We start from the raw sequence: 17,641 nt of genomic DNA, 5'->3' as shown, positions 1-17,641 counted from the left end.
GCCATGGTCTATGTAGAGGAAGTTGGACCAAAGCTTCATACTACGGGTACCATCAATAGAGACTATCTGCGTCTGTATAGATAAAGCAATATCTACCACTCATCAATATTGGTTGGGCCAAGCAAAGGATCTAAGCGTGTTCGACTTCTGTTACTGCACTCTTCATCTGCGCTTGACTCTTGGCAATGCCAGCAGCAGAGTTCTGGCCATCGAACAGAACGGCAATCTCCTCCAAAGTAGGGCCCTTTGTCTCCACGAAGAAGAAGTAGATCATGAGACACTCGATGACCAGGCTGTAAAACTATGTTAATCCAATTCTGGCATTGAGGCAAGTGAGTAGTGGCTTACATGACAATATAAACGAAATAAAACTTCCATGCGAGCTGCTGCAAGCCAAGAGGATTTACCCACTGGTTGAAAACCCCTGAGAGAGCTGTAAAGCAGAAGCAGAGGGTAAGTCCTTTGGCCCTAATGTTATATGGCAGGATCTCAACAGTATAAGACACCGTCAGTCCAGGCCATGCAGCACCGGCCACGCCGTAGAAGAGGAATATCATGGCAACGACGGCAATACCAGCAGCCGATGATTCAGTCTTTGCGTAGACGGCGCTGCATGCAGTCCAGATGGTAAAGGATATAAGCATGCCAACGCCAGCGAAGAGGAAGAGAACTCTCCGTCCCACACGATCGACAAAGAAGGCGGCGAAGAGAGAAACAAGCCAGCACCAGATTGTCAGGCCGCCGTTAATGTATGCTTGAGTCACAGCACTGAGATTTGTTAGTATCTTTAATTAGCAATTCTGCATACGACTTCACTTACTCCGTAATACCAATGGTTCTCAGAATGGCGGCAAGCTATGATACAAGTGAGCTTACACCCTCAGTGGTATTGTATCTTGGATCCCACTTACATAGTATGAGACAAGACCGTTACCACTGCACTGAGAGAAGATTGCAGTAGCAATAATCAGTCCGCATCGCTTGCGGTTACCTGGCGTGCGCCAAAGCTCGGCCCATCCGTTGTCTGATGTTTCACGTTCGAGTCTGATAGTGTTGACGATTTCGGTATATTCCCATCGGACAAATTCATCGTCATCGTTGCCGTTGCCATGGTACTTGACAAGAATCTTGCGAGCTTCCTCCTCACGTCCTTTGCTGATCAACCATCGGGGGCTCTCGGGCACAATGAAGATGGCCAAAAGCTGGACACCAGGCATGAGGCACTGTAGTCCAGTGGGAAGAACCCACTGGATGTTTCCAGTCTGGTTTCTGAGAGTCCCAAAGCAAACCCAGGCCGCGATGATACTCCCGAGATACCAAAGCGTGTTATAAACGGTTGTGATCTTGCCTCGATGTCGGGGATGGGCGATCTCAGTGATGAGGAGAGGGCAAGTAGCGTTGGAAATGTTGGAGCCACAGCCCATGATGAATCGGCCGACGAGATATAGCGCATCGCGTCGTGGTCCGTGGCCGTTTTGAGGGAAACATTGCATAAGGGCGCCAACAATAACGATGACACAACCAACAGCCGTGCCTTTTTTTCGACCCAGTCCATCGGCGACATAGGGAGCGAAGAGGAGGACAAAGAGACCTCCGAAACCGGGCATGGCGCCAAAGATGCCTAGTCGACTTCCTTCTGGGTGATCAAAGACTATCCCATCGTGTTAGCTGAGAGTAGTGCCAACGTTCAAATAAAGGACTTACAAGCCTGCCACGATCCCATTGTCTGAAGACCATTCAGTAAGCTGGAGTCATAGCCGAGGGTAGTCGAGCCCATGAAGAGAAAGACCATCATAAGGTACAGCTTCCTCAGCTCAGTCTGTTTCCAGAACGGCAACGCTGAGCCCTGAGGAGCTTGTGTCTCCTCTGAAACATCGATATCGGTTTCTTTTGAGGTCATGATGAGCAAGAATGTTGGTGGATTTGCCAATTGGTCAAGGGACTTGGAGTTGAAGCACCTGTTGATCAAGGGATGATCTTGGCTGCTTCCCCGACGGGTTATATATCCAGGACAAGGAAGTGCCTGGCATGAGTGTCTACACTTGACAGCCACATACTATTCAAGAATCAAACCATGAGTCTCGTGACAGCAAGTCACAGCAATGCATCATGGCCTTTGGATGGTACGGGTTCGCCACGCTTTTCCTGTTCTCCCCATGGGGAAGACAAGGTTGAGAAGTTTGTGTTGGGGACTAAATCACAACAGGTTAAGCCACTGTAGGTGGTCCACAGCATGGGGATCTTTGATTGGGCAAGAAGGTCTCAGCTTGACGAATACCTATAGTCGAACCATTCCTGTTCCAGCAAGGCCACCCTAGTATATCCGAGATTTCGGCGAACTGGTCCATACAGACGAGTCTAAAAGAGAGGTGATCCGAATATTCTCCTCGGACTAATTATCTCTCTCTTTTCGCCAGTCGATTCTACGCACAGAGATCCTCAAATTTTACACCGCAGTAAAGCCTTGGATTCAATGACTGACACAGTCGAGGGCCCCCCTGCTGCTGTCTCCGCAAGTGCATCGTTAGCCAGTTCAGGGCAGCGGCCTCGAAACCAAGCGGCTTGTGATGTCTGCAGAGCCAGAAAGATCCGGGTTGGCATCCTCCTGGCGTCCATCATGCCACTGTCTACCCCTCATTGTCTATACACTAACAATGTCGGTAGTGCACGTATAATGCCAGTCATCAGCGATGCCAAGGCTGCGAGTTTCTAAATGTGAACTGTACTCATGAACGTCCAAGAAGGAAGCGTGGACCTCCAAATAAGTCAGTCAATTGTATGTTGACTGCTGATCATATTGGAATACTGATGCAGAATAGACATGCACAAAAATCACACAGGCAGGTTACAGGGACCCCAGGAATCCCCTCTCCAAACAACGTTTCTATCTCACCAGGTGAAAGCAATGATACACGCCAATCAATAACACCACTTCAAAGTCCTCAGGCTCTGAGCCACATCAGCCATCCCTCTATATGCAGTTGCTCTGGACTCAGTAGCAAGTGGCTTTCCGCGTTTGCTCCGGAGCCGATCATTATGCGTCTGCTGGGGGACTGGTTCGATGTGATCCACCCTCTAGCTCCGATCTTACTCCGTCGTCGGTTCCTCCAGCGCCTTCAGCAAGGGGTAGCTGACGTCGACGCCGAGTTCTGCGGGCTTGTCATCAGCGTATGTGCAGCAACCAAAGCGACACTACCCCGGGGTGACTATGGGCCAGTGACTGTAGATTATTGCGTTGGCTTCCTTGATGCTCACGGACTGCTCAAGAGTCAATTTACCCGAGATTCTTTTAGCATTGACAGGTGCATCGCCTTGTACAATGTCGGAACAGCCATGAGCGCCACCACAAAATCAGGGTTGAGCAGTATGCGCGCCTATCACGCGTTGAGCGAGGCCGCTGCAGGGGCCAGGTACCTGGCGTATTATCGGATACACGAGCACGATGAGGCTGAACAGCAGCTCTTGAGAAGACTCATATGGCTATTATTTGCCAGTGCATGGTATGTATCGGCACTGGGAGTGGATGGCTCTGGCAGCGCTAATCAAGTCACATATCACAGTAGTGCGGATATTTTCGGAAGACTACCCATCAGTCTACTCAGTCAAGATCGCATCGAGAACTTTCCAAGACCACTCCCTCTTCCAGATAATCAGATGGAGCCAAAAGCTCCAGACAGCTATCACGAGCCACCTTGGCATGGAGATGAGACCACTTATGTTCCAGGACTGAACTCATTAAGCGACTTGTTCCTCATCTGGCAAGAGGTGCAGCAAGGTCCCGAGGGTGCGGAACCACAGATTACTATCACGAGATATCTTGCAAAGATTCAACAAGTCTTGGATAATCTCCCGCCCGAATTGCGATGGCGCGGTGGTCTGTCTCGTCCCGCTAACGTCACGGAAGGGCACGATGTCCAAATCGCCAATTTATTCGTGACGAGTCTCAACATCCGCTCCAATATTCTTCAGAAATTCGGTCCCACAGCCAATAGCGCACAAGACCATCAGAAGATTGTAGATGACCTGTTGGAGATCCTGTACCATCTTCCCCGCGCTGTTTTTGATGCAAACGGCAGCAGCCTTGTCCCCAAGATTCGGGACATTGGAGCTGCCTACCTCGAACAGTTGGGGAGTGGCGTGGGGGAAGTGGAGATAGGAGATGCGAGGATTAAACTCGAGCGATTACTTCGGAAGCTCGATGATCTAGACTGTTGGCAGGGAATTGGTGTGCTCGACACTCCGCCGTTGAGGGTAGATACGTGACCTGAATACAGTCAATGCTACCCCTACTTCGGGAGGCGTTGCCCCGCACGCAACCCAAGAAAGCCGCAACTATTGGTCGAGACTCGGGCCAATTTCTCCCGGGTTAATGCGGAGTAAGTCCGAGCATCCCTGCAAGCACGGGTACAGCGCTCCGCACTCGAACGCATGATCCACTAACCCTACACTCCATTTTATGCAGTTCGGGAAATACTCAAGGTATTTGAACCATCTACGATTCGATAATATCATCAATTTCATCTTTATCAACTATTGATTTTTATCGTTTTATGTTCCATAATCATGACTGCCACACAGATCCCATCAGCACCAGCCCAGCATGCCTACCCTCATCTTCGGCGGTCCGACAAGGGTTCCGTCCAACTCATGGTCAAGAGTAAACCCTTTTTGATGCTTCCGGGCGAGCTGCACAACTCATCCCTCAGCTCCGCCAAGTTTATGAGTGAAGTTTGGCCGAGAATGAAGTTCGATCATGTCAACACATTGCTCGGTTCTGTAACTTGGGAAATGATCGAGCCCAAGGAAGGCCACTTTGACTTCAGAGAGCTTGATCTAGTCTTGAAAGGCGCCAGAGAACATGATATGCACCTCGTTTTGCTCTGGTTCGGGACATACAAGAACGGACTCTCAACATATGCCCCGGGATGGGTCAAGAGAGATCCCAAACGGTTCCCCCGAGTTCAAGTGCTTGAAGCTGGTGGCGTCAAGAGGACACTCGAGATGATCACTCCTCTATGCAACGCCGCATGCGAGGCTGATTCCCGAGCTTTCGCTGCCCTTCTACGACATCTTGCAGAGGTTGATTCCCAGCACCAGACTGTCTTGATGGTCCAAGTTCAGAATGAGACCGGAGTCCTTGGCGATTCTCGGGATCGATCGCACCGAGCCAACAAAGCGTTTGCTGAACCCATACCAAGTGATCTCCTACAATATCTGAGCCGCGTCGATACCCACTCCAGATTCAAGAAACGCATCTCAAGTGTTCCTTCATCGGGTTCTCATTCCTGGGAGTCCCTGTTTGGGCGTGGAACAGCAGCTGATGAGGCCTTCATGGCGCATCTAATCTCTTCTTACGTGGGACGAGTTGCCGCAGCAGGAAAGGCTGAGTACCCCATCCCTCTGTACACAAACACATGGCTTAACATTGAAGGCCCGTCAGACCTGGACTTTGGTGGCGGCGCGCCAGTTGTGGTTGGTGGCGGTGACAAGCCCGGAATTTACCCATCTGGAGGTCCTTGCCCGCATGTTTTGGATATTTGGCGATTCAACACGCCCTCTCTAGACCTCCTAGCACCGGATCTTTACTTTCACGACTACGAAACTGTCTGTCGGAATTATACAGAACAAGGAAACACTCTTTTCATCCCGGAACAGAGGCGCGACGAATATGGAGCGCGACGCGTCTGGTTGTCCTACGCGACTTACGGTGCTCTTGGGGCTAGTCCGTTTGGCATTGATACGGGCTCTGACATCATTGGCCGTGAATTCAAGCTTCTCAACCAGACCAAGCAATATCTCCTTGATGCCGCACCCGAGGATCGCTTTGGATTTTATTTTGACGAAGAGCCAAGCGACAAGAAGCCAGAACAGTGGACACGTACATTCGGCGACATCAAGGTTATTGTTGAGCGCTGCTTCGTCTTTGGCAAGCCTGGCCCTGGTGCTGGAATGATTATTCACTTGGGCAACTCCAAATTTCTGCTCGTCGGCCGGGGCTTTCACGCCCGATTCAAAGCAGCTCGTGAGGATGCAACCTTTGGTGGGATCCTTTGGGGCGAGGAGAAGGAGGTTGATGAGAATGGAAACCTGCAGACTTTGAGAATATTGAATGGTGACGAGACAAGGCACGGCGAATTCATGATGATGCCTAATGACGATCCGGACTACGGCGGGTTTCCTATTGCTGTTACACCTGGAGCCAGGACTTGTATTGCTGAGGTGGAGGCTTATTGGATTGCCGAGGATGAAGATGACAGATAATTCTTTTGTCGGTAGCCGAGATTACAGTAGCATCCACAGTAATACCAATTCTGTAAACTCACATCGCATTCCCTTGTACATCACGTGTTTCGGACCCATGCTGATCTCAGATCGCCCCTCATCATCATCCACCTCCAGTTCAATGGGGGTTCAAATAATCAACCAAGGCACAAAATTTAATCATTGCGGTAACCATGGCAGACCAAACCTCGGAGTCACCGAATCCGGCAGAAGGAACATCATCGCCCACCGTAGTCTCACCGCCGCAACAGACAGATATCATCGCTGCGAATGATGAGCATGTATGTTGATAAAATACCTCATCATGGTTTAGTCATGAATTTACCTGTTTTGTAGGACAACGAAGATGATGACGATGCCGATTCCACTCTTGGTACAGACGCGTGAGTTATCCCATCAAAATATTCAAGAGTGACTAAATGCAAAATTCTCCTTTAGAGAAAGCTCGACTGCTTCAGTCTCGGCCAGTATCCTCGAATATCGCCGCAGTCAAGGGCGCACGTATCACAGCGATAAGTTCACGACTAACTACTTTTTGCCCAATGACGACCAGCAGCTAGAGTCCGTGGACTTGACGTATGGCCTTTATTCCCCGAAACCATTGTTCCAGGTGGTCTGATCTGCAGTAGTCACCACTATTTGACAATCTTACTCGATGATAAGCTGTTTCTGCCCCCCCTAAAAACAGACGATATCAAAGTTGGTACCTCCGACCAAAGAGAGTTATGGCGATTGCGTTACTGACCGGTTGGTGCTTTGACAGAAAGTGCTTGACGTAGGCACTGGAACTGGTAAGCCCTCCCAAACCTATTCCTATCATGCACTATTAACAAGTGGTATCAGGTATCTGGGCCATGTAAGCGCAATCTTGGTCCCGACCGAAGTCTCTCACTGAAGAATCTAGTGAATTCGCTGACCGTCATCCGAATGTCGAGATTGTTGGTACCGACCTCTCCCCATGTCAACCAGAATGGGTTCCACCAAATGTTCGCTTCGAAATAGACGACGCAGCCCTTAGTTGGACATGGGGAGATGATGAGTTCGATTTCATTCATATCCGTTACATCTTCGGTGCTATCAAAGACTGGTCTGCCCTGTTTTCTGAAGCTTACCGCTGCTGTGTCCCTGGAGGCTGGGTTCAATCCGCTGAAGCTGATGTCGAGTTTCGTTGCGATGATGGCACCATCGACAAAGAGCCAAACCTCAAGATTTATAAGAAGCTGTTTGAAGAAGGAGGAAAGATCCTTGGAAATCCCTTCTTTGTCTATGACCAACAGGTTCAAGGGTTCAATGACGCTGGCTTTGAGGACATCACAACTGTTGACTACAAGGTGACTGCTGCAAGACATTGGTTTCAAAGTGATAATTTATTAACAAGCACCCAGATTCCCGTCGGAGATTGGCCAAAGGATCCCAAGCTCGCCGAAGTTGGGAGATTTGTTCGCGCTTGTTTAGAAAATGATATTGAAGGCAAGTTAAGACCTCTCGCTTTTCACTTACTGCCTAGCTAACAACTGTCCCCAGGATATACCACTATGATGTGGAACGACGTACTGAAGTGGCCCAAGGACGAATACCAGCTGTTCCTGATGAGTATTCGCAAAGCTATCAGGAATCCCAAGATCCATACATACATGAAGGTTCGATACGTATACGGACGCAAGCCATCATTATAGTAGTATGAGACTTATACTATTCGACTATTTCAATTTAAATACATATTATAACATTAAAGAAATACTCCTGAGATCAGCTGCATACAGAAGGGCTAAAAAAACAGACCCTTCTTCTTCCTCCAATCCCACGTAGTTGCCTGTCGCAGGTCATCAACACTGAGAACATCCACGCCCTCCCGTGTCAGAATATGCCAAATATGATTCCTCAGCCCAATAGGCCAAGCTGGCACACCGAAATACCTGGCCTTGAGACCTAATCGATGAGCACCATGGATCTGGGCCCGAATGCGTTGTAATTGCTCTTGCGACAATCGCGAGCCCCAAACATGCCCAACTGCTTTTTTGAAATGAGCAGAAGCATAGTAGCTATTATGAGGGTTGTACTGGTTTGAGAATTTGCTCTTTTCCCCATTGTATCGGCTGACTTGCCTTCGTTCAATGCTGCTCGGCAATACACCTTGCTCGATGCAATTATCCGGCTGTTGAGAGCTTGCAGCTTGAGCTCTGTTTGGATTTGGCCAAATTTGAGACGCATCAGCCAACAACTCCAATGGTGCATCATAAAATACATCACGGTAGGTATCATTTGCTGCTATCTTGTCGAATGGGGTATTTCCTGTGCCGACAATGACCACGGGGCCAGGTACAATGTGCGTACCGTTGAAATGCGTGAGCAGATTTCTGCGTCGCAGTGGCTCGAGTTGTCTCTGAAGCTTCTCCCAGGTTGTGTTTCCTTCTGTTTTGAAATCGATGAGGACCACCAGCGGCCGGTCCGGATCAGACTCGAAAACTCCAGCAGGAGGCTCATTTGCAGTCGAAATGGAATGGCAAGGCATCTCTCGTCCACATGAGAATATATCTCTTTGACGGTCGAAAATTTCGAGTAATGGATTGAGATACATACTTTCCAGGGTATGGTTGACCTGCAGTTGGAAATGACGATGAGCCACGTACAAGTCATCATCCTCCTTCCATACATCAGCTTCGACACTCGGGCAACCTGCAGAAATGGCGTCCAAAAGTGGTACATTCCTCAAATAGTCGTTATGCGAATGGCAACGCACAGGTTGTGTGGTCACTGTGGAGTCGGATAACCAGTGTCCGATACCAATTGTTGCCGCTGCGGAGTCGATCCACGGGTGAACGATCAGGTCCATTTCGTCCGGAAGGTAATGATGCAAGGCATTTCCGAGAATATGGAGCAGGCCACTGTCCGATGAGCTCCCTTATCAGTATGCTACTCTAGGGCTCAGTCTGAATGGGGCAGGAGGATATCGAAACTCACGTCATGGAGAGATAGCTAATAATTAGCAGGCAGAAGATTCTCCGCAGCTTCCTTCGAAACTGGACGACTCGAAGACGTGGCAACGAAGATGCTCCCAATCCTTTGATATGTAAGTTTCGTCGCCTTGGAACGAATTCATTCATATCCAGAGGCCCAGGCCAGTCCGTTAGACTCTCCATTGAACCGCCATCGTTCATGTACTCGACAGATGACTCCAAGTCATGTCGTGGGGCTTGGGAACGCTTCATGATGTTACCCTGCAGTTTGGCATCGGCTGAAGGCTTTGGCAGCAGACTCCTTTTCTTTGAGCCTTTGTTTCTTGATCAAGCACTTGGATACTGTCACATAGCTAACGGAACTCGTAGGAACATAAAGTGGAGTAAGAGAGTTCAAGTGAAAGTCAATCTTCAGTCTGGGTTCCAGCATTACTGCATAGAAGAATACGAGGTGTATGTAATATGCTGCGCCGAGGCCGCGTAAGCACTCCCTGTCTTCTCAAAGATATGGTAGGCGTTTTCACTATCAATTGAAGCAGTAAATGCGGCTCTCGTGTACCAATTGACTTTCGCTGGGGGTGGGGATCGGCGCCCATCCGTGCCGGATTGCCGAGATATCGGCCTAAGACTCTCAGACTCTAGCCAAGGGTGGATTAGCTCATTTAATCTATTTCGTTTCAAGGCTAGCTCACTGTACCTTAAAAACGCCGGTGCTGTCGGAGCTTACGCGGTCTTGGCAACCGTCTCAGAGCCAAGCAGACCAATGGCTACTGAACATCAATTTGGCTTGTTGATAAGCTTAGGGGCTGGTTTCATATTCGTACACAGTACGATGCTTGTGCTTAACAGTCTATGACGAGTTTGATTTGCCACTCAGCATAAGGTTCTTAGTATCAGGTGAATGAATCCCTAATAGATAAGCTACTGTATGTTCAGACACATTATACGCTACAAGAGTATAAACTTCTTGCCTGCTGAGAGAATGCTTGGTTAAGTGGGTGGTTTACTGCAGAGGATAAACTAAGCTTTTTGCCGATGATCTTAAGGTAACGCTAGGGCGTTTTCTTACTTATGATCTGCAAAAAGGTTTCTAGCCTGGAACGATAATCTCAAGGACGGCTCGGATCACCAAACTGTTCATTTCTCGTGGTCATTAGAGTCTTATGATGTCAATGAATGGGTAAGTCTCTTACCTTATTAGTGAACCCTGTCTCATATTAGAACGTGGCTATGCTTGCAGATCTCGGTCATGCTAAAGATAGGGGGTTTAACCGATTTAGGTGGCATTTAGATTTCATCAGTGGGCATATACGATTACGCGGTTAAATAGAAGGGAATGCCAACTCCGAGTTTATTGCAAGTCTTGTTGAAACCACCCTGCCGTTCTTGAAAGATGTCTCATTATATGTCAGAAGCACATTGGTATAACTATTAAGCCGTTAGAGCATAGCTGTTTATCGCTTAACTGTGATATTACAAGATATATAGAGGTTAATTACTTATACTACAGTTTCCTTAGCGTTTATAGATTAATAATAATTGCATTATCTAGCAGAATGGGCATATTGAAATATTATCTACTTATCATTTTATATTAAGCTCTTTAGCTATTGCTTAACTGTCTGATAACGCCCCCGTGCTTAGACCAGGACAGAATGGGGAGACAAGCTCTGAAGTATGCCTAAAAATACACTTCTTGCCGCGCGCTTTACTAGCTGTAACCAACAACTAGTGCCGGCAATTCTCAAAAGCCCGGCATGCTTCTAAATGTCTGAGACTGGCTCGCACAGTCTGTCCTAGTGACGCGTCTTGTTTTCAGTTGTACTTAGGAGTGTACCTCAAATGAATTACGGCAGGAGGGCACGTGCATGAAACACGGCAGTGCAATGTCAGTGATTTTGGTGGATAGGGATCGACCTTTTCGTAACAGTGATCCAATCAGCCATGCACATGGGTGAGATGAGACCGATTGCTGTCAGATAGTAAGTATCGCTTTATGGTTTGATGATCGTATTATTGATAAGTTGGTACTACCACGGTCTTGCATCTGATTATATTATAAAAGACATCGATCCATTTGACAGTTGGCAGCAGTCCAAGTCCCAACTCACTTTGACTTCTATTTCAACATCAATTTTTGCTTCACAGCACCTCTACAAAGTATAACTTCTATCCAAGTCCTATTTGGGGACGATGGATCATCCACATTGGGTGGGGAGCAGAGGCCCCCTTTCCTCAACGCCAGCATCTTCCTCACCACCCTATACCCCAAGCAATGGCGTACTAACACCAACCATCGCTCACTCTGAGTCCGGAACGCAAGTCGAGCTTCAGCCTTATACGGGAAGTGACCGGAGCAAGAGGTATATTCACGTCCATCTGGCGGATCTAAACGACCACGTCATATCTTCGCAAAGCACAAGAAGTGGATGATCGTGTACATGGTGTCCCTAGGCGGAGCGTTTTCCGCCTTGTCATCCAACATTTATTTCCCGGGGATCGATACGATATCCAAAGACCTTGGCGTCAGTGCGACCGACGTTGGTTTCACTATTACCGTGTACATGATTGTTCAAGGAATCGCGCCCTCACTGTATGGCGGCATCTCAGATGCACGCGGTCGACGAATCACATTTGTTGTCGCCCTCGTAGTCTACCTCGCCGCAAACGTGTCTTTGTCTTTCACATGCAACCTGGCCATGCTTGTGGTTCTGCGAGGCTTGCAAGCTGCTGGATCGGCTGCGACGATTAGCATCAGCACTGGTGTGATTGCCGATATCGCTGAACCCGATGAGCGAGCGGGCTTCATGGGAACCAACTCCGGCATAAGGTAGGCACAACTCCAAAGCTACAAGAATTCTTGATTGACAACTTTGATACAGAATGATTGGCCAAGCTATAGGTCCTGTTATTGGTGGACTGCTGAACAGTGCGTGGGGATTCAGAAGCATCTTCTGGTTCCTCTTCGTGTTCAGTGCGTTGGTTCTCTTGGGACTGTTGGTATTTCTACCAGAGACACAGCGGACAATAGCTGGTAATGGCGACGTGCCTCTTGTAGGGTTTTACAAACCCTGGTCTTATTTCTTCCACCCACCCAAGGAATGGACAAACGCTTCTACCCCACCACCAAAGCTAGAGAAGCTCTCTTGGAAGACCATCATTGAGCCATTGACTTATATCTTTAGAAAGGATGTTCTAGCTCTTCTTTCCTGGGGCGCTCTTGTGTACACCATTTGGAGTATGGTCACGTCTTCAACCACAACAGTGCTACTTAAGACTTTCCCCGACCTTACACAATGGCAAGTCGGCCTTTGCTTCCTCCCAAATGGAATCGGATGTGTAATTGGGTCGGTATGTACTGGTCAACTGATGGATCGAGCTTTCAAACGTGCCGAGACTCGATACAAACAAGAGCATGGACTCGTCAACGTCGACGTCAAGTCCTGCCGGGACTTTCCTTTCGAACGTGTCCGGTTATCACTGCTTCCTTATTTCAGCGTGATTTTTATCGTTTCAATGGGGCTGTACGGCCCGAGCTATGAGTTCAATGACCTCAGGAGGCATTTTGCGGGAAATCTGGTTGCATCCCTGGGTCTGCAGTTCATCATCGCATCTACCGCAACGGCCATCTTCAACATTAACTCGACAATATTGGTAGACTACTTCCCGGATAACTCAGCGGGTGCCTCAGCGACAAATAACCTGTGCCGTTGCCTCCTCGGCGCTGCGGGCATCAGCGTCATACAGCCTATGATCGCCAGACTCAAGATCCGGAACGCGTTTCTTGTGCTCACAGCGATTGCTGTTTTATTCTCACCATTGGTCTGGGTTCAATTGAAAATGGCAGAGAAACGGAGAATAAAGAGTCTTGATGCCTAAAAGAATCGCAGTTGTACAAACTATTATTATCGGATAGGAGTTGTAGGTAGTAGTAATGCAATATAGTTGGACATTCTATGTAGTATCTAAGCGCTGCACCTTCACATTAACGATCAAATACATAAGCTTTATTTCCTTGTCTTGGATCTCGGTGTTATCTCCAGCCACTCCCCTGTATCCTCTGTGGATGATCGAGGTAAGAAACTTGCGGGATGAATAAAGTTGAAGATCCCAACGGCGATTACCATCATGGCCCCATCAAGCCCGATAAAGTACTGCTCATGCGTAATAAGGTGTCCCGTCCAACCCTGCACAAGCTCTATAGTGCGGTATATGCTCCTCAGATAGATGCATAACAATGACAGCGTCATGGCACTTAGTATAGGAATGGAAGATTGCTTTCCGGATTTCAACATGCCTCGTCTAGTGGACCGAACCAGAAAGTCGATTGCAAGAGCAACAAAGACGCTCATGGAAGCCAATTGAAAGACTATTCCTGCGACCATGGTGTTCGTACCTGGATCTGTGTTGCCGTTGACTTTGTTCACTTCTACTGAGGCCATACCACCACCGATTGCCTGGACGACCAGGGAAATCGTGTCGCAAGTACAAAATATCCAAAGATATAGACTCGGTCGAAGGATGGAGCAGTCGCGACCGAAAACTTGAATCAAGCGACCAAGGATGATATAGACACCAGCAGTGAAGAAGACGGGGGCTAAATAGTCAGTCGGTTAGCCATTGCCAAGAGGGACTGTCCAGATGATGTCGGGAGTGCATACCGATGATCAGTGTCGAGATCTGCATAAGAAACGCAGTCGAGTTGTAAGGGCATTGAGAGGACCAAGCTCGGCCCGCCCAGCCGATGATTTCGACTATCGTAGCCATTAACCAACGGTCATAGCAATAGATATAGCGGGAAACACATACCCAGTCCACCAATGACAAAGACGCTGCACCACCAGGTTCTAGATCGACCAAGTTGAATTAGGTGTATAATGGTAGAGAGGCCGAACAAGATACAAAAGACAATTCCTGCAGCAGTGGATGGAACGTAGCCATATGAAGTATGGGTGCCCGCTATGTAAGCGTGGCAGCCCTTGCGTAGGTCTTGTTCTGCTGACATGCTGCGTTGGTGCGAGTCAGGAATAGGGGAAACGATTGAATTGGCGAGGAGATGGATTTAAAAGCTGGACTCTAGCGGTTGATTTATACACTTGCCATCGTTGTGAGAACGTACGCCAACCGACCGGGGTCTTTCTCTCCTATTGGTTCATGGATGAGACCATAGTTGGTGTAATCGAGACTGCGATTTTCGCAGTTTGATACCAGAACTCTTCAAGGCCGAAGGCCACGCAGGGTGCGATATTCTGGCACAGCCATCAGTGTTGAGATTGCTTGTAGACCCAGAACCGGAATTTCAAGTAAGCCATCGCCTTATCTTGTAGGAACGTGGGCTTACAAAGCAGACAAATCTGATTGCTCACTGGCCATAACGCGTAAGCAACAACTTATCAGCCCCGCATTTCCTCGGAGTTTGTCTGCCACGACTGTCCTGAACTGCGAACTTCGCAGTTCGGACTTTGACGAAGAGTCGACGCCACCTACAGCGGATTGCCGTTCCCTTTGTCTCAGTCTATCGTAGAGAAACTTGTTGACCATTTCCAGTCTAACATTCCGTCAGCTTTCGCTTGCGCCATTCGCTGTCACTATGCATCCAAGACCTAGCCGCGCAAAAAGCTGTACGGCATGTCGGCAGGCTAAGCTGGCTTGTGATGCTCGCCACAAACCCGCTGGAGTCTCATGCACTAGGTGCAATAAGCGCGGGCTCCAATGTCGGTTTGACTCCAATTTCAAACGAATTCCGACGAGAAAGTTCGTAACTTCCCTGCGGGTTCCAAGAACAATTGGCCAACCCCCATCCTTTAAAACGACTCTAATCCTCATGCTCCCAGTATTGTCGAGGCAATCACCAACTGCATCGACCCTCAGCAGCCGCCTTCTGGTCAATCAAGCAGCATAGAAGCCCATTGTCATACGAAGCAGTCGACAATGACACAAGAACCCGGCATGTCGTCCTCAGCCTCCACGCGCTCCTATAGTCCGTCTTCTCATACCGACTCTGAATATTCAACTGCGCCTATCGGTACTGCTCAATGTACTGCCGAAACTAGCGTTGATGGATGTACCTGGAGCAGAGAGGCATGGCTGCAGCTAAAAGCCGTCGACATACCCTTCAGTTACCAGCTTGGAAGTCTCACCGTGAACAATACAGTCGCTTTGGATCTGTTTCAGCAGTCAGTATTACTATACCCCGAATGCAAATTGAAGCTTGACAGGATACTGAACTGACTCAAGAACTAGCTTCGATAGCTACTATCGTCCGCACGCTAAGTTCTTGCGGCCCATACGTACGTCTTTAAGCCAGTACTCACAATCCTCTCCACATCTTTTCTGGACCATCATCCTCTGTTCTTCTCAAATGCATCCGAAACACGCGCACATGTATTCCTCTATTGTGACAGAGCATGAGGCCATGCTCTCAGCGACCGTTCTTCGTGCGCCACTCAACATCGAGATGATGCATGCCCTACTTTGCCTTTGCTTATGGCCAGTTCCGAAGCTTCGCCTTTGGCAAGACTTGTCCTGGGGATATATAGGGCTTGTTGTCAACTCTGCCATGCAGCTCAATTGTCACCTGCCATCCAACCCGCTACTCAACATACATCTAAGGAGAAATGCCAGCCGTCGCGCTGTGCCAAACATCGACGCTGCTGTGAGGGATACCACCTGGCTGGCGTGCTTTGAGATGAACACTCGGTATGTTCCCTTTGGCTGCTACACTGTTTAAAACACCCGAGGTCCGCTGCTTACACGGCAATACTCTGATAGGCTTAGCGAGTTCTTGGGGTTTCCATCCCTATTCTCGTCTGGATACTTCCTGAACTGTGTATCTCGTGCTCGAGAACAAGCATCAAACATTTTGGACCCGACCGACGACAGGCTATTAGAAATTCGCTTGCTTACTGTGACTTCGATGGCAAAGCTCGATATGATCACAGACCCCGCCCTTCACTATTCCCAGACACAAAGCAGCATTCGCGACTTGGAGATACTGAGAAGCTCAAACCAGCACTCCTGGAATCTCAAAACGAAACTCATTTTGCAAGGCGCAAAACTGTATTTGTTTGCCATGACACTTCTATTGCCTCATCCAAAGGAGCCCGTCGAAGCTCTGCAGGCTATCACTAATCGAAACGCAGTATTGATCAGCGGATTAATGTGTGCTTCGACAATGATATCAGATATGCTCCACCAACTCCACGATAAATCCAGTCAAGGCTCAAAAGATATTATTTGCAGTGTAGCGTTCTGGCCAAAGACACTCATCAGCCACCTGTTCTTTGCAGCGACATTCATTTTCCGGGTTCTTTTGTCACATTCAAGTCTTACCCCGCAGGATATGAACCTGGCTATGTCACGTCTTGCCGATGCACACGCAGTATTTAGGATGGAACCGTTGCATCCAGATCGCACACGGGCTGCTGATATTATCCAGCGGTTGATAGAAGTTGCGCGCGCTTATGTAACGAAAGACAAAGACAAAAATGACACCAAGGACCTGCTCCCGAGAGGCCTCCTCGTGACTGGTCGCTTGGGGGCATCAGTCATGTTTGATGCCGTTCTACGATCTGTGCACTATCAAAAACAAAGTGCACAGAGATGCAAGTCCCGTGCACCAATTGAAGTTGGTATGTATCAGACCGGCGCGCCTAACGTTGGAGCAGAGTTTTGTGCAGGCGAAGAGGCTGGTTCGAGCATCGGATTGATAGAGCAGCGTCAATCTGCACAAGTCTATACAAATCCACCCGATGCTCAAGTTGAAGCCGGGTTTGGTGATTTGTTTGATTTTGAATTTATGGATTCCTACGAGTACATTATGAGCGCCGACGCGTCCCTGATGTTTGGTAATTTGGAGTATTGAGGCTTCACGACTTGACAGTCTCTATCGTATCAAGCATACCATTGCATCTAATATTCCTATCATTGATCAAGCCTCCATCACCGTGAACTTGTGACGTGATACCAGCAATATTTTCAGGCAGCCAACTAAATGGCGTTTGAGATGCGAGAGGGTGTATTGGTTAAATGCATTACTGCTACTATGCAAACCGAGAAGATATTATGAGTGGAATGCAATTAAAGAGGGGTGGGTGGTGACACCAATTGTAATTTGACAGCTGACGCATTAGGCAGAAGTGCAAATCACTCATCAATTTTCAAAGATCATCAACATCGCCACCACCACCTGCCTCAACGTTACTCCTCATTATAATAATACAGCCCTGCGTTTCTCACCGCATCGCAGCCACCATGCACTCCCGAACACTTCAAAAGACGGGTCCTCTGTCCACCGTCTCTCCTCATTCTACAGCCCTGCAACACCTAGAAACTACCCGGGGTGCCGGGAATGTTGTAATGGTATACCTCCTATTCTTCATACTTACAAAATATCACTGACC

General features: G+C 48.4%; 8 protein-coding genes across 8 annotated transcripts; 5 read left to right on the top strand and 3 right to left on the bottom strand.

The window, feature by feature from the left end:
* Window positions 1-130: 130 nt before the first annotated feature.
* FPRO_08789 (uncharacterized protein) lies at window positions 131-1,900 on the bottom strand (the record flags this gene model as incomplete). Its single annotated transcript, XM_031222496.1, has 5 exons — window positions 131-293; window positions 349-768; window positions 821-855; window positions 912-1,651; window positions 1,705-1,900. The coding sequence occupies 5 exons, from the start codon at window positions 1,898-1,900 to the stop codon at window positions 131-133; spliced, it is 1,554 nt and encodes a 517-aa protein (XP_031087949.1).
* A 1,136-nt stretch (window positions 1,901-3,036) lies between these two features.
* On the top strand, window positions 3,037-4,263 carry FPRO_08788 (uncharacterized protein; the record flags this gene model as incomplete). The annotated part of the gene is made up of 1 exon (XM_031222495.1): window positions 3,037-4,263. The coding sequence occupies one exon, from the start codon at window positions 3,037-3,039 to the stop codon at window positions 4,261-4,263; it is 1,227 nt and encodes a 408-aa protein (XP_031087948.1).
* Window positions 4,264-4,563: 300 nt separating this feature from the next.
* On the top strand, window positions 4,564-6,261 carry FPRO_08787 (uncharacterized protein; the record flags this gene model as incomplete). Its single annotated transcript, XM_031222494.1, has 1 exon — window positions 4,564-6,261. The coding sequence occupies one exon, from the start codon at window positions 4,564-4,566 to the stop codon at window positions 6,259-6,261; it is 1,698 nt and encodes a 565-aa protein (XP_031087947.1).
* A 194-nt stretch (window positions 6,262-6,455) lies between these two features.
* Window positions 6,456-7,966, top strand: FPRO_08786 (uncharacterized protein; the record flags this gene model as incomplete). Its single annotated transcript, XM_031222493.1, has 9 exons — window positions 6,456-6,563; window positions 6,619-6,665; window positions 6,721-6,858; window positions 6,912-6,981; window positions 7,046-7,073; window positions 7,126-7,138; window positions 7,187-7,613; window positions 7,668-7,756; window positions 7,807-7,966. 9 exons carry the CDS (start codon window positions 6,456-6,458, stop codon window positions 7,964-7,966), a joined length of 1,080 nt encoding a protein of 359 aa, XP_031087946.1.
* An 84-nt stretch (window positions 7,967-8,050) lies between these two features.
* On the bottom strand, window positions 8,051-9,115 carry FPRO_08785 (uncharacterized protein; the record flags this gene model as incomplete). Its single annotated transcript, XM_031222491.1, has 1 exon — window positions 8,051-9,115. One exon carries the CDS (start codon window positions 9,113-9,115, stop codon window positions 8,051-8,053), a length of 1,065 nt encoding a protein of 354 aa, XP_031087945.1.
* Window positions 9,116-11,680: 2,565 nt separating this feature from the next.
* Window positions 11,681-13,118, top strand: FPRO_08784 (uncharacterized protein; the record flags this gene model as incomplete). The annotated part of the gene is made up of 2 exons (XM_031222490.1): window positions 11,681-12,069; window positions 12,122-13,118. 2 exons carry the CDS (start codon window positions 11,681-11,683, stop codon window positions 13,116-13,118), a joined length of 1,386 nt encoding a protein of 461 aa, XP_031087944.1.
* Window positions 13,119-13,246: 128 nt separating this feature from the next.
* On the bottom strand, window positions 13,247-14,244 carry FPRO_08783 (uncharacterized protein; the record flags this gene model as incomplete). Its single annotated transcript, XM_031222489.1, has 3 exons — window positions 13,247-13,836; window positions 13,901-13,993; window positions 14,049-14,244. 3 exons carry the CDS (start codon window positions 14,242-14,244, stop codon window positions 13,247-13,249), a joined length of 879 nt encoding a protein of 292 aa, XP_031087943.1.
* Window positions 14,245-15,170: 926 nt separating this feature from the next.
* FPRO_08782 (uncharacterized protein) lies at window positions 15,171-17,103 on the top strand (the record flags this gene model as incomplete). Its single annotated transcript, XM_031222488.1, has 3 exons — window positions 15,171-15,415; window positions 15,483-15,938; window positions 16,011-17,103. 3 exons carry the CDS (start codon window positions 15,171-15,173, stop codon window positions 17,101-17,103), a joined length of 1,794 nt encoding a protein of 597 aa, XP_031087942.1.
* Between the last annotated feature and the right edge of the window lie 538 nt (window positions 17,104-17,641).

Source organism: Fusarium proliferatum (genome assembly GCF_900067095.1).
Source record: "Fusarium proliferatum ET1 genome assembly, contig: FPRO_scaffold011, whole genome shotgun sequence".
Taxonomy (NCBI): domain Eukaryota; kingdom Fungi; phylum Ascomycota; class Sordariomycetes; order Hypocreales; family Nectriaceae; genus Fusarium; species Fusarium proliferatum.
The sequence above is the reverse complement of the archived record's forward strand: the minus strand, read 5'-3'. Positions and strand labels throughout refer to the sequence as shown.